This window comes from Hydra vulgaris, chromosome 14 (genome assembly GCF_038396675.1).
Source record: "Hydra vulgaris chromosome 14, alternate assembly HydraT2T_AEP".
Lineage (NCBI taxonomy): Eukaryota > Metazoa > Cnidaria > Hydrozoa > Anthoathecata > Hydridae > Hydra > Hydra vulgaris.
Window position 1 is genome coordinate 1457501 of NC_088933.1, and position 16141 is coordinate 1473641.

General features: G+C 28.0%; 1 protein-coding gene across 5 annotated transcripts in view; it reads left to right on the forward strand.

Annotated features, from left to right (window-relative positions):
• The window catches only part of LOC136091242 (uncharacterized), a 62487-nt gene that overhangs the window by 8848 nt on the left and 37498 nt on the right, over positions 1-16141 (forward strand). Inside the window, exons 3-4 of one of the 5 annotated variants that reach the window (XM_065818483.1) lie at positions 7985-8200; positions 14522-14552. In XM_065818483.1, coding sequence (XP_065674555.1) covers positions 7985-8200; positions 14522-14552 — 247 coding nt within the window. Of the gene's footprint in view, positions 1-7984; positions 8231-14521; positions 14553-16141 lie in introns of all 5 variants that reach the window. The other 4 variants (XM_065818482.1, XM_065818485.1, XM_065818486.1 and 1 more) reach the window with 4 other exon arrangements.

Genomic DNA, 16141 nt, shown 5'->3' on the forward strand with positions numbered 1-16141 from the left:
CTTCAACACTGTGTTTCACCATCAGTAGGTTCATCAGGAAGATCATCAAGAATATATATATATATATATATATATATATATATATATATATATATATATATATATTTTTATTTTATATATATATATCTATATATATATATATATATATATATATATATATATATATTTATATATATATATATATATATATATATATATATATATATATATATGTAGAGAGAGAGAGAGAGAGAGAGAGAGAGAGAGAGAGAGAGAGAGAGAGAGAGAGAGAGAGAGAGAGAGAGAGAGAGAGGTGTCTGTAAATGTGTGTTTGTGTTTGCGCGGATATTATTATGGTTTTATTGAATATATATATATATATATATATATATATATATTTATATATATGTTTATATATATATATATTTATATATATATATTTATATGTATATATATATATTTATATATATATATATATATATATATATATATAAATTATAAATTATGTTAGTGTATTCTACAAATTGAGTGCTCAATGTTCTAAAAGAACAGTGCAATAATAAATTTGTAAAAACACTTATCTCATTTTTGATTACTTTAACATTGTGTTTCACCATCAATAGGTTTATCTGCAAGATCATCAAGAATGTATATATATATATATATATATATATATATATATATATATATATATATATATATATATATATATATATATATATATATATATATATATATATATATATATATATATATATATATACATATATATATATATATAAATATATATATATATATAATATATATATATATATATATATATATATATATATATATATATATATATATAGATATATATATATAATATACATATATATATATATATATATATATATATATATATATATATATATATATATATATATATATATATATATATATATATATATATATATATGTATATATAGTGAAACATGCTGTTAAAGACAGTTCATTGTTTTAATAATTTAAATATATATTGTATATATATTTATATGTATATACATATATTGAAATAAATATATTCAGGGCCGTTGCGAAGAGGTCTTTCTTAGGAGGGGGGGGGGGGTTGAATTGTATGTTGCTAACTAGTGACACCAAATAATAAATAAAAGGTCCTCAATATTTGCAATTTTCCAACTATAGATCAAAACTTGCTAAATGTGCTTTGGGGGACACCCCTTACACCCCTTTTTTGAGACGGTCCTGTATATATTTATTTAATAATAGCCAAGGCTGATTGCAGCTAATTAATGTTTGTAATGTATATATGAGGGCAATTTAATGATAATAGCAATGTAAAGTTTATGTGTAGGATGTACCTATTCATCAGCAGGATATCCGTCTACGAGTCACTGCTGATGAATTGGTACATCTTATGCTGCTGAATAGTTACGACGAACCAATGGTTGCCAATGGCTGCTTATGATTCATTGGTAACCATTGGCTGATGGCATCAAATGATTAATCGAAATTGGCTAAAAGACCAAACCATAACTGATGCATTGGCACACTTTACATATGTATACTATACACCTAATATTTTTTTTACCTGCTAAATATATATATATATATATATATATATATATATATATATATATATATATATATATATATATATATATATAACAATAAAAAGCTAAAATATAATACAGAAAATTTTCTCAAACAACTGACGTCAGCAGATTTTATTAAAAAAAAGATTAAAAAAAAAGGTTATATTCTATTTAACTCCCAATTTAAAAAATATTTTTTGCAACAATAAAACTAAACTACCACTAAACACAGACCCTGGCGTATACCAGCTAAAATGTTCATGCGGTTCGATATACATTGATGAAACTAAAAAGAAGGTGATATTGAGATGTATTAAACACCAAAAAAACAGCTTAAAAGAAAAATGGTCCAGTTCGGGTGCAACTGAACATTCCAAAACCTGCTATGGTAAGTTTGATTGGTTGCACCCCAAAACATTATCTGTAGCCCCAGAATATCGAACTCGGAAAATCAGAGAGTCACTCTAAATAAGCAAAGCTAGGGTTCGACAGGAGTTGATAAATGGTGATGGGGTTCTCAATCGGGATGACGGTGATAATGTGACAAATAAAACCTGGGGGCCATTTTTTAAAAAAAACCTGCTGACGTCAGTTGTTTGCAAAATTTTTTGTATTATGTTTTGGCTTTTTAGTGTTATCTTTTTAACGGTTTGTTTTTACTATAATGATTTCTTTGTAACTATTTTATTTATTATACCTGATGACGCTGATCACGATAGATCAGCGAAATATCGAAATAATTATATATTGTTAAAAAATATATATTGAAAAAAAGTTTATACGCAGCCGCATTCATTGAATTCTACCCATATTTTATTGTATAACAAGAAAATGACTTTCAAAGAATATATATATATATATATTTTTTCTTTGTTATTCACCTCCTCAAGGCCGATAAAGCCACTGCAGATGAGGAGGCTATTTAATAGTGGTTATAACCCTCTCTCAACTCTATAACTCCGAAACACAAACCTTGACGAACATTAGCGCGGTATTACCAGTGACGTGGTGGGGATCGAACTCGGAACCTCTTGCTTATGAAGCGAGCGCTTTACCACTACACCACTACCGCATATTATATATACACCACTACCATATATATATATATATATATATATATATATATATATATATATATATATATATATATATATATATTTATATATATATTTGTATATATATATATATATATATATATATATATATATATATATATATATATATATATATATATATATATATATATATATATATATATATATATATATATACATATAAATAAAGAAAGATAGATAGATATATAGATAGATAGATAAAATTAATAAAAGAATTTTTTTTAGGTCTTGATAAATTCGTTTGATAATTTCTGATAAAGCAAAAGAATTTATCCATTAATTCAATACAGCCTTTAAAAATGTTTTGAAAAGTTGAGCTATTGCCATGACACATCTAGTTTAAATGAGAAAAAAATAGAGTTTGATAAATTCTCTAACTTGGATTGCGCGAATTATTTATTTGCTAAATTTGGTACTCCGAACTCTCACAAATCATCTTCCTTTTATTATTTTATGACCAACAGCATTCGATATTCTTTGCTGAATTCACCGCAAGCAGGAGATGGTGTAACAACCAAGCCAATCAGAGTTATATACACTTCATCTCATGAAATTTATGTTTAAACCTATGACTTTAGTACTGGAGATGAAGAAAAAAGTATTAAAAAATTTGCAGAGTTTGATGAAAAATTCTCTAATTATGTAGAAACCCTTATGAGCGAAAAGAATATAGAGGAAATAGTAATCAAGATACCAAAAAAATATTTACCAAAAGATTGTTTATATTTAGAAAACTTTGAACTTCTAGACTTAATTGGTTTACCTGATCAAAGCTCCTAGAATAAAGAGCATGAAAAGTCAGCAATTAGAATAAATAGAAACTCAATTGAAAAAGAAGCGGTTGTCTCATTTTTGAGGTTGCCTGGCAAGCGAGGTAAATATGACAAAGAAATAATTAAATACATGTGGAAATGTGGAGTATTCTCAGATTTATCCAATAGACGACCGCCCAAACTAGTTGTTTGCCATAAAATGCGCTCTAATGATTGGAAAAATGACAATGAGTTCGAAAAAATGACTCAGGCGTACATTAATGGTACAATAAAGAAATCAATTGAAAACATTTTGAGGAAAATGTTCAACTACAAAGATGATGAAAAAGACTATCAAGATGACTTTGAACCATTGGTAATTAATAACAAATTTGACAGTATAAATGATATTATAAAGAGATCTGCATCGGCTTGTATAATTGAAGACAACAATGAGGTGAGGAAGAATATTAGTAAATCTGAAAATTTTACTTGTAACTTAAGTGAAATATTTACGGAAATTCAAAAATATAAAGAAAGCAACCTTCATCGCCTAAGCAAAATTTTGTAGAAAAAGACTGTGATATACAAAAGTTATGACCATGCAATTATTCCACCCGCATGTTTGGGCAGGAGGACTTGCGTTTTAGAGCGTGTTTTTGTTCCCAGGTCTTCACCCTCATCAATTTTTGCAAGGTCTCCCTAAAATTCGAAAAAAATTATTTGAAATAAAAGATATATAAACAATACTCTGTTGTTACTTTTACCCTATTGATCCAGGGAAAATGGAATTTCAAGGTTCCATTTTAAAAGGCCTAGTTGCAACAAATCTGCTAAATATTGTCACATAAAAACAAATGTTGAGGTGACTTTGGCTAAATTATAAAAAAATAGTTATAACTTTTAAAAACTACTTTGTTCGTTTGCTTCTTCTTACAAATTTAAGTTTATCATGAAAGTAATATCGATCATGAGACTAACATATATTTCACTTTTTGTTTTAGTTGCCCTTAGAAGGTCTTACGGTCTTGTCGCAGCGCACAGTTAAATAACATTTAAGTTAGGAAGTTCTTGCATTTTACCATTTGCACTAAATATGTTCAAAGCTCGCTTCGATCATTACATCTCTTTATAAAGGTAGGGCTTTTATAGAAAGCGCACTAACCACTGTGCCCTGGCCACACTATATAAAAATATGCTGCAACGGTCCCACATGTTTAAGTAGTGATATAAGTATAAATAATGCATAAAAACATATAGTAATACATGTAAATAATAATTTGTATTATTTATTTTTCTGTTACTGCTTTCTTTTGCAACCTTCGATATTTTTAATAAACACAATTTAATCGAAGCTTTACTAATTCGAAGATTTCAGTAAAAATCAGAGCAGCCGTAGCGCGGTAATAGCGTCAGAAACAAAGAATCAGTGGTTCAAACTCCATCTCTGGGCAAGTTTTGCGACATCGTTTAGGAAGGAGGTGTAATCTTCCAATTAAATGCTTACCCGCAGTGCTCAGTGATAAGACCGTTCTTAGGGAACCTAAATTTGAAAAAAAAAAAGTTTTTTTTAGTTATGTTTAATTATATTTGACGCAAAGATACTTTAATTTTAAGTGTTTAAAGTTTCAAAACTTTAAGAATATTTCCAACTGTTTTATTGCCGTTTTGTCTCGGGAAAAAATTTCGAAATTAGATTTCTTGCTTCGTTAATTTCCTCTCCAAAGTAAAAGTGATATGGTGTTTTCTCGTTGTCATTCATTGTTAAATTATCCATTTTTCTTTTTAAGAAAACATAAAATTTCAATGTGAGCAGGTAAGTTGATATCACCTGCTACCATTTTGTCTCTATTATTGCTATTACCTGCTGCCATATTGTTTCTATTAATTATGTTAATTCCAGTAATTATTTTGCTTTTTTATTATTTTGTTTTTCTTTATTTTGCTTTTTTATATCTTTCTGCAGAATTTTTTTTCTCCCAATCTATCCTTCCCAACTTATGTGATAAAACTTTTTGTTTTCTCTTACATTTTTTTCTCACTCATCTTATCTCATCTGTTCATTCTCTCTTTTTGTCATTTTTCTTAGCCTTACTTCTTTATATTTTTGTTCTGATTCTAACTTTTTTAATATTATTGTTCCTATCACTTCTTTTTTTAATACTTGTATTAATGTAGTTTAATATCTTTATTATTTCCTTGTTTTAATATTTTTTTAATATTATTTGTTTATTTTATTAAGGTTTCACTCCATAAATAGTTTTTAACTATATGAGTGACACCAAACCTAATTTAGCAAATCATAATTAAATTTATAATTTTTGATTTTATGGTTAAATAAATGGATAAAAAAAAGGGTTCTACACTAAGAGAGCCACTATCCTTAATACCGGTGGATTACCTCCTGTTGGTTATTTATATTATTTATTTTTATTTATATATACCTTGTTAACACAGTATAGAGCAAAAAAGTTTAAATATCATTGTAAAAATACAAATTGTCATTAAAATAAATAACAATTTGATAGATTTTCTAGCTGACGATCATAATCAAATTATGGATCAGTGATAGAATACAATATTGATACGTTTTAGTATTGATACCTGTAACCCTAGGGTAGTGGTATAGTGGTAGAGCGCTTGCTTCATTAGCGAGAGGTTCCGAGTTCGATCCCCACCACGTTCCTGGTAGTACCACGCTCAACTTGTTTCTCCACGCAGCGGCCTTGTTCATCAAGATTCTTGTTATGGAGTTATAGAGTTGAGAGAGGGTTATAACCACAATTAAGTAGCCTCCTCGTCTGTAGTGGCCTTCTGGGCCTTGGGGAGGTGAATTAACAAAAAAAAAAAAAAAAACCTACTTTTTTATATATATATATTTTTAGTTAAAAGGTAATTTACTTTAACCCTCATTGTCATCAAAAAAATATACCTTTTTTTTATTTTGGACATTGGTATTGTTCAGTTCAATCAACTTTTTTAGAAAAACACATTGTTTTAAATCTAAAATGTAGAAGTTGCATTTTACACTCGACATCAGCTTTTGCACAGTCTTTGGCTGAACTTTCTTGGTAGCTCTAATCCATTTATTTTTGTAGTCTTTAGTGTTTTTGGCTTCTTTACATTGAACCTTAGTTTTCTTTTGACATGAGCCCAATATCTTTTGTTAGGGCGTAGTTTGGGACAATTTGGTGGATTGCAGTGTTTTTCAACAAAATCTACTTTATGTTCTCTAAGCCAGTTTAAAGTTGTCCCAGAGTAGTGACATGATGCTAAATTGGGCCAAAATAATGGGTTACCCGTGTGTGTTCTCAAAAACAGCAAAAGACGTTTCTTGAGGCATTCTCTTATGTATATTTTGGTGTTAATTGTTCCCGTAGTCACAAAACAAGAGCTTCTTTCACCACATTCACAAATTGCTTGCCAAACCATAAATTTTTTAGCAAATTTTTGCATTCAAATGCATTTAATATTTGGAATTCAGTTTCTTGCGATTAATTGCTGAATATTATTGGTGTCCTGGAAGAGATCGGAAATATGTAGCACAATAAGTTTCATCGTCAATAATCAAACAAGATTTTTTGGCGCATAATTTTTTATAGAGTAGCTTTAAACAACGAATTGTGACATTTTCTCGCTATTCTTCATGACGAGAAACGTTTTTCTTTTCATAAGATTTATAGCTACAATTTCTCTTTACTCTGTATTGTGGAAACACTTTATTTTCTAAATTTATTCGCTAAAGTTCGAACAGAAATCTCCTGTTTTCTGTCAAAGGTATCTTTCACTTTTTTGCCAAGATCTTATCTAACGAACCATTTTTTTCTTCCACTTCCTGATTTCCTTTTGATTGTACCAGTGCCCTTAAATCGTTTCAAAATGCTCTGCACTGTTCTGCAACTCTTTAGAAATTGCTTGGTTTGATACACCAGGATTTTCAACGAGAAAATGCAAAATATTTTCTCAATTCTTAACTTGATTTGATGACATTTTAATTAAAGCTAATTGTTTTGATAACAGAGTTTTTTAAATTTTGAATAAAACTAATACAATGACATTTTAAAACAAGTCGTATTTAAAATGATGCACCACATCAGAACAGGTGCAAATTTTTTCTGGTACTTGTCTTAATTATACATTTGGACAATATGCATTAATTTTTTCTTATTAACGGTTTTTGTATAATAGTTAATAATTGATGCTTTATATTTTTATTATTATAGTAATATGACAATATTATAGTCGTATGTATGTAATTGCTTACATATGGTTTTCTTATAAAATACCACTGCTGAACATTATTAAATGGGAATATTTCTGGAAATTAATGCAATCTTATAAGCATGCAGTGTAAAAGAGTTTGTTTTTATTTTAGTTGTACTGCTGTTTTGCTGTTTTATTAATTTTGTTTTTAGTTATTAAAAAGAAGTTTAGTTGTTTTATCAATTTTGTTATTAATCAATCTATGCATGACAATAGTCGTGAATAATAATTGAAGATTAATTATCAGTTAAAATTTAATATTATAGAAATTAATTTATAGAAATGGGAAGAAAAAAACATAAAGACATTATGTTGAAGATTGCAAATAAATTGTTAACGAAAGATGTTGAATTAATCAAATATAAATATTCAGATATTGGTGATGGTGTTTTTGAAAAAATTAAAAATTCGACTGAATTAATTCAAACTTTGGAACACCATGGTTATCTAGGGGTTAACAACTATGATAATTTTGTTAAGACACTGAAAATAATAGGTAGGATTGACCTAGTCGAATATTTTCCAGGTTAGTTTAACAGTATTGAATTTATTATAAAAGCCTTGTTTTTAAAAAAAAATGCCTAATGCATTAGCTTGGTGCAATATTTGACATAATAAAATTCTTTTTATTCTTAATTTTTTAAGACATCAATTTTTTTCAAAACTGCTATATATTAGTTGCTGCAAATCGAGTTAAATGTTAATTAATAGCTTTTTTATTATTACTATAAGGGAATGTTTATTTTCTTTTCTGTTTTTTTTTTTTTTTAAATATTAAGTAATTAAATTTAATATTGCATTTATAAAAATATTTGATATCAGCAAATTTCTTTCTTTTTTCGACATTTGTGTAAATGAATTAAAGTATGTAAATTTTTTGAATTTTTAAAATGATTATTTCCTAAACTTCTTATTGTAACTTTGCAACTACAAATGATTTTTTATTTAAAAAAAGTTAGCGAGTAACAAATAAAATAATTACGTTAATTTATTTTCTTTATTAATTTAGAGTTTTAAATTTAGTTCATTATTTTTTTATTAAAGTTATATCGCTGTATATCGTTTATTAAAAAAATAATCGCTGCAATTTAACTTGCGTTATAATATAAAAAATTTAACTTAAATATTGTGCAAATTTTTGACGCAGTCGTTTATTCAAAATTCAAATTTAAGTAAAAAAGAATAATGTGTTGGAAGGAAAATTGAAAAAACAATTGCAATAAAAATAATTTTTTTAAGAGCAAATAAAAAATCAATATCAAACAATATTTAGTAATATCTTTATATAAATTTGAAAGTTAATTCAAACCCAAGCATTAACTTTAGTTTTAATAAACTTACTGATAGTTATCAAATCAAAGTTAAATTAAGTATTTTTAAAATCTAAATTAAATTATATATATTTTTTAATCAAAATAAAATTATATATTTTTATTTAATTAGTTTTAAATTAAATCATATATTTTTTATCAGAACTAATTTATGCTTTTATGATCTTTGCTTCAGCCTTAAAAAATCAATCATAACAATTAGATAAAACTAACAAAAATAAACTATTAATTTTATTTGAGTTTTCTTTTATTAGTAAATAGTGCTTATATCATTGTCATAACATAATTGTCATTTAAACTTTTGTAACTTTCAAACTTTTGCAATAATTTTACATAAACCTCGTTCCAAAGTTAATGTGGCTTTTTTTTTAAATTTAATCACTTCTTTTATCTTACCGCTTATAAAATAATTTATAAAGTAAAGAAATATAAAGAGTTGCTCAACATAAATCGCTTACTGCTTACTTAAAATCGCATAAGGTGTATGTAAACCGCCCTACAAGTAACGCCTTAAAACGATGCCTGTAATATATAATTAAAGTATTATAAGTATAATATATATAATTATGAATCCTCCAAGTTAGTTCCAACTATAGTTATGAATCTTCCAAGTTTTGTTTCCAAGTGCTATAAACATCTTCCAATATTTTTATGAAATGAAATAATAAACAAAAAGTTCTTTAAGGTAATTTTTTTTTTTTTCGGAATTTTAAAGAATATGAGTTTAATATAAAAAAAAATAAAGGTCAAATGAAGTTAATCATTTTAATAATTTTTTTTTGTGGAAAATAGGTTTTTTTTATTTTTTTTTTCCATCAAAATTTAAATTGGTTTTAAGTTTTTAAAGAAACTTATTCACTGAAAAAAAATTCCTCACATCTGAGGAGAATCAAATATGCAAATCGATGGGTTGTTAAGAAAGTATAATTCATAAAATAACAAATATCATTAATAAAAAAACAAACAATTTAATAAATAAACTAATTATTATTCTTGTGATGATGTTGAGTTATTTTGAGGTTCTGGATGTTGCTCTGGTTGTTGACTTGTTCTGCAGTTTTAGGTGAGTTACAAATTCAGTTCTTGCATTTCTCGTTTTCACACTTTTTACACCATTATTTTTACTTTTTTTTTTTATTTTTTCAACAAAGCTGTTAGCAACCACTATTAAGTTGGGAGTTACTAGAAAAAAAAGAATAGAGGTAAAGAGCAAGTAAATGGTTTATGAAAGACTTGGAAAGTTGTAGTTTTATGATAGCCCAGTCAAATAAGGTTTTGAGCCGGAAAAAATTACTCTGTGTGCACTCCTGATTTGTTTTAGAAAAATTAGCCATAATTGGAGTAAAGCTTTTACTGAAATCCAAGATGGTGTCTAAAAAATAATTTGTTGTATCTGAGCTTGTAGATCACTTAGAAACATAATTCTTGTTTCTACTATTTCGTTTGTGAGGACTGTCTTTTTTTAGTTTTATCAAAAAACAAAATAATTATCAAATATTAAGATGGCTGCCAAAACAGTGTCAAAATTGAAAAGTTCAATATTTCAAGATGTTGATCAAATTAAAGTATGATTTTTGGGTCTAGTATGCATCAAAGAAATTTATTTTTCACAATAAATTTTTGTGAAAAAAAAGAAAAAATTACAAAATTGGCATGTTAAATAAATCAATGACTTTGCATAAAGCCACATTGATGCGCAACAACTGCTCTATCACAGTTAATTTTTGTCAGCATCAGGTCAGCAAAAAAAAATTTATACAAATTTATAAAAATTAAAAAGTTTTACCATAAAACATAGAAACATGATCAGCAATTTCTTGCCGACCTTAAACACTTCTAGGTTGGCGATTAGGTCGGCATTGCCAAATGCTGACTAGACAAATGAGCAGATTTTGTATAAGGCAAGTGAGCTGACACATAAAAATGTGGTTACATTTGACATACACAATGTAAGTGCAACTGCCAGTCTCTGGTTCATTCTTCTCTAACGATCAGTTTGCAAGATTCAGTTTGGGATTGTAAGCTTTACAGCAATAGATAATTTTCAACTTAATTATAGGATCTAAATTAGCTTTTTTTTAACTTCCATACTTGCTTTGAGAGCTCAGTATCATTTTTGTATTTGGAGATGGTTAAATAGTTAACATGATTAGCATATCTTAATTTAAATAGATTCTTACTTATACCAATGTAAGGCTTTTTATTAGAAGAGATTACGATTTTATTAGGAGAGATTACCAATAGTAATTATGGTTAGTGGAATGTTATAGTCTCATGGTATACAATGTTGCATTGTATATCATAAGACTGTAACATTCATGACAATTATTATGAACAATGTACATAAATATTTATTAAATCAGTGGCATTTTTCTTGATTAGGGTTTGTATTGTTGATTAAAATGTATTTGTTGTGCGAATTTGTAATAGATTTCACACTTGGCATACAACTTTAGCTTTTTTTTTTTTTTGTTATTTACCTCATCAAGGCCGAGAAGGCCACTACAGATGAGGAGGCTACTTATTAGTGGTTATAACCCTCTCTCAACTCTATAGCTCTGAAACACGAACCTTGACAAACAAGGCCGCTGCTCGGAGAAACAAGCTAACTCTGCTAACTCTGTTTCCCTGTAAAAATGTTTATGAAGCTTGTTTGTGTTTAGAAAATGTTAGTCAATTAGCTTTAAAAAACAATGTCTCATTTTCCCAAATATATACAGCGTCATATTTAGTCTAGGGTTTTTTAGGGTCAAGCCTGAGGCCCCACAAATAATAGGGTCCCATATAATAGGGAAATCAGTTTTAAGCTTTTCTTCCTAAATACTTATTGTCTTAAACCTAGCTCCTTATTTATTAAACAACATTCTAATTGAATAATAATATTAAACTATTTTTATTTAAATAATAGTTAAACAATCAATAATAGTTTACACAATTTACATAATGGGTAATTATGAATAAAAACAGATTAACATAAATTTTGTTTTGCTCTATCTTATCGATATACATTGAATTGGCAAACAGCAAAAATTTTTTTAATGGAACAAACAAAAAATAAATAAAAATTGTATATGATAAAATAATCGTTACATATGTAAGTTTAGTAATGAAATAATATGTAAGTTTCAAGTCATTTAAACTTGTGCATGATAAGTTCCCTAATGCCAAGACTGCGCTCTTCATTAACCTTGTGCTATTAATAGCAAACTGCTTGATAGAAAGATTGTTTCCTAAATTGAATTTAATTAAAAAAGAGCTGAGTACCACAATCTACAAGTACACTATCTACAGCTGAGTACCACAATCTACAGCTGAGTATCACAATCTACAAGTACACTAACCACAAGTACAACAGGAAAATGGGACTTATGAGTATTTAAAGTAACATGAGGAAATTGAACTCCATGATATCATCAATGACCTAGCTAACTTAAAAGCTAGGAAAGCATGTTTATGAATATGTCCTGGAATAATTAAAGTGACATTATTCAAATCTGACACTTGTATCTTATATGGTAACGTGTTAAAATATTTAATCAAACAATTTGCAAAGATTTTTTTTTTCAACAGTTTGGTAGGATGGTAGGAAGAAGAATAATAAGACGATAGTTAAAAGAGTCAGTTAGCTTTCCAGAATTTTTGAAAATAGGTATAACAGATGCCGCTTTCCAGCAGGCTGGAACACTTCTGCAAGACTACAACAGGTATGTTGTCTAGACCACCAGCTGTAGAGGAATCCAAGCGGAAATCACTTTAGATACTGAAGCTGGAGTGATACAAATGTCAAGTATACGATGAACCTGTTTGTTGGGTATATCATGTAGAATGCAACTAGTGGAATCAAGAGGTAATATTGATGAAAAGTTCTTAGCAAACAATTCAGCTTTGTTTTTAGGTGTGGTGACAAAATCTTAGGTATCTCCACATTTACCCGTAGATGCTTTTGATCAGTGTTTGATCTCTCTAAAACTATTATTTCATTCTTCTTTATCGCCAGAATCCCCTTACCATAGTACTTCTTACAATTACCTAGCTATTCTCAGGTCATGAAATCTTGTATGAAACTGAGCACTAACTAGGATCAAAAATAAGACATAAGTCGAGTAGAGAAGGTAAATGATTTGAGTTTCCTAGAAAGCGAGTTTGAAAATTGATTGCATAAGTTAGAGATTTAGAAAAGCAAAAGTTGAGGTCCTAAACGCCTGCGGAGTCACTGACACTAGAGACAAGCCATTCAGTATGATGAGCAATAAAGTCACTAACAACAGCAATATTGTCTGATGGTTAAAGAGAGAGGGCTTGGTCAATATGATCAGAAATAAAATCGAAAATAGTGCAATCATTAGATGAAGGAGATCGATATAGAACAAAGAAAAAAGGGATAGAGTGAAGTGGTCCTCAAGAAAAGCACATAAATTAATAGTCAGTGGATTCAAACCTAGTTTCCTGACTAAGGGGTGAATTCTTAGGAATGTCAATGCCCATGCCAAGCATGTGACTATTGGATTCTTTACGGATTAAAGGAAGATAACCATTAACACTAAGATTACAAAATGAGATAGTTTAACTGAAATTAGTCTCACAAAGAGCTAGTAGGTCTTGTGAACTATGCAAGAGATAAGACTCAGCATAAGAAAAGTTACTTCAAAGTCCACGAATATTAGTGAATGATAGGTTTAGAGAACTTGGTGATGGCAATGGTTTTTTGTGTTTTATAGTCTTTGGCACTTTAGTCATTTTTAAATTTGTTAAAGTACTTGACTCAAAGCCTAGATAGTACTCAGATAGTACACTATTAACAGTTGCCAATGTTGACAAAGAGCAACCTTTATGATATAATAAAGCGAAGTTAAATATAGGCTTCTAATAAGGCTCAGAAATCTAATTTCATACTCTTGTAATTTCCAGTAATGATGTTTCCATAAAAAAATTAAATAACTAAAACAATAAATTAGGAGTTGAATTAGTGTCAAAATACAAAATGGTCTAATTTTTTGTAATTATTCTTGTCCCCCAGATTCTTAAGGGTAGTTAGGGATTTTTATATTCACACGAAAAATGACTTCGAGAAGCAAAAATATAATGTTAGTTTAAAAGTAATAATTTTAGTTTGGTTTTATAATCAGGTTGTAGATCCAATACTCAATGTTATGCATACTTTATATTTATAACTCTGCATAATATTATTAGCTTGTATATTAATTAAAGCAAGTTTTTTAGCCTTGCAGCAAAAATTCAAATAAAATGTGAAGTAAAATAAAAATACTCTCTCTTATATGCATGTATATATCACACATACATCATTCACTCACTTAAAATATCTGTTACAATCCCAATCAACTTTAACTTCTAATAAATATACATAAAGTCAAAAGTGGCTTTTTAGATAATAAAAAATGACATTTTAAATTCAAATAAAGTAGTATTTTTTTAATAATAGAAATTTTTTTGTTAACTAATTATAATTATGTTATGACTTGTTTTAGATTCAGGTAAACTTGATTCAAAAAGAAATATGTAAGTATTCTAATTTTATTTATTCTTAGTATTATTAGCTGTAAGCTAATGACTAAAATAAAAAAGTCAAATGGTTAGGGTTTGGTTAACACATATGTATATAAACTTAACGTATTTAAAACTAATATTCAGTTAAATATATAATCAATATTTCCAATTACAATCAAGTAAGTATTATATAAAAGTGTTGAAAAACTATTGCAGTTTTCTTCCTTAGGGATTTCAGATAATACATATAAATAATGTCTGGATTCGATTAAAATTACTTAAGTTTACCTGCCTTCCAAGGAGGACAAATATAAATACAATTAGACATTTTAGAAATAAAATAGAAATAAATATAAATTTTAAAAAGGTTAAATTTTTACAATTTAAAATTTGATTTTATAGAAGATTTGTTAAAACTGAGAAACTCGTGGGCAACAAAAATAATAAAAAAACTAAATATCTAAAAGACTGTTTAACTCATAACAAACAAGTATTACTAATAGGTGGAAAGGTGGATTAGTAAACAACTAATCAAATGGATAAATGTACTTAAAATAATATTTTTTAATTTTGTCTATGAAGTCTAAATAGATTCTGTTTACCAATGTATTATTTCAATAACCGCTGCATCCTTAACTACTTAAAAAAAGTATTTTTTTTTTTTTTTTTTTCTTTTTTAAACATCTTCGCTTCCAACAATGCTGCATGCAGCCACTAATTAAAGTTGGAAGTTACTAAAAGAGAAAAGATGAAGATTGTAGAGCAAGATAATGATTGACGGACAACTTAAAGGATTGCAAATTATATGAATCAGGAAAGCAAGATGAAGGAAGCGAATTCCAAAGAGCTGATGTTCGAGGAAAAAAACTAGACAAATAAACGTTTTTGGAGCACTTAGGAACAGTCACAGAAAAAGGATGACACTTAATTAAATGACGAGTAACACGAGAATGAATTATAGTAGATGGCACAAGAGACGCTAGCTCTTTAGAGCAGTGCCCATTATAGTATTTGTAGAAAAGAGAAAGAGAAGCAACATTACGACGATGTGATAATGGTTGGAGGTTGGCTGCAAGAGCAGGTCCAACAATGTTTACAATGCGTTTTTGCACCTTGTCTAAAAGAACAAGGGCATCATTAGAAGATCCGCCCCAGATATGGCAACAGTATTCCATACAAGGCCGGATTTGAGATTTATAGAGATAGAGAATAGAATCCGAAGTAAGAAAGTGACGAGCTCAATAAAGAGATGCAACCTTAGCAGATGCTAATTTTGCAACTGATTTGATATATGGTTTCCAAGAAAGATTGGAAGTAAGAGTTAATCCTAGAAGATGAAGAGTAAGTGACTCATCGAGTACATGACCGTTTATAAATATAGGAAGATCTAAATTATTGCGATAACGATTGGCTAAAAAAAATTGAGTTTTATCTGAATTAAAGTTAAAACCAGCCACTGTGAGCCCCATGCTTTAGCAGAAGTGAGATTCTTTTCAAGCTCAAATGCCCCCTCCAAGCAATCAGAGGGTGATGGTTTCTTATCACGACAAGAATAAATGGTAGTATCATCAGCAAACAGTGCCACCTTAGATGTGAGAATA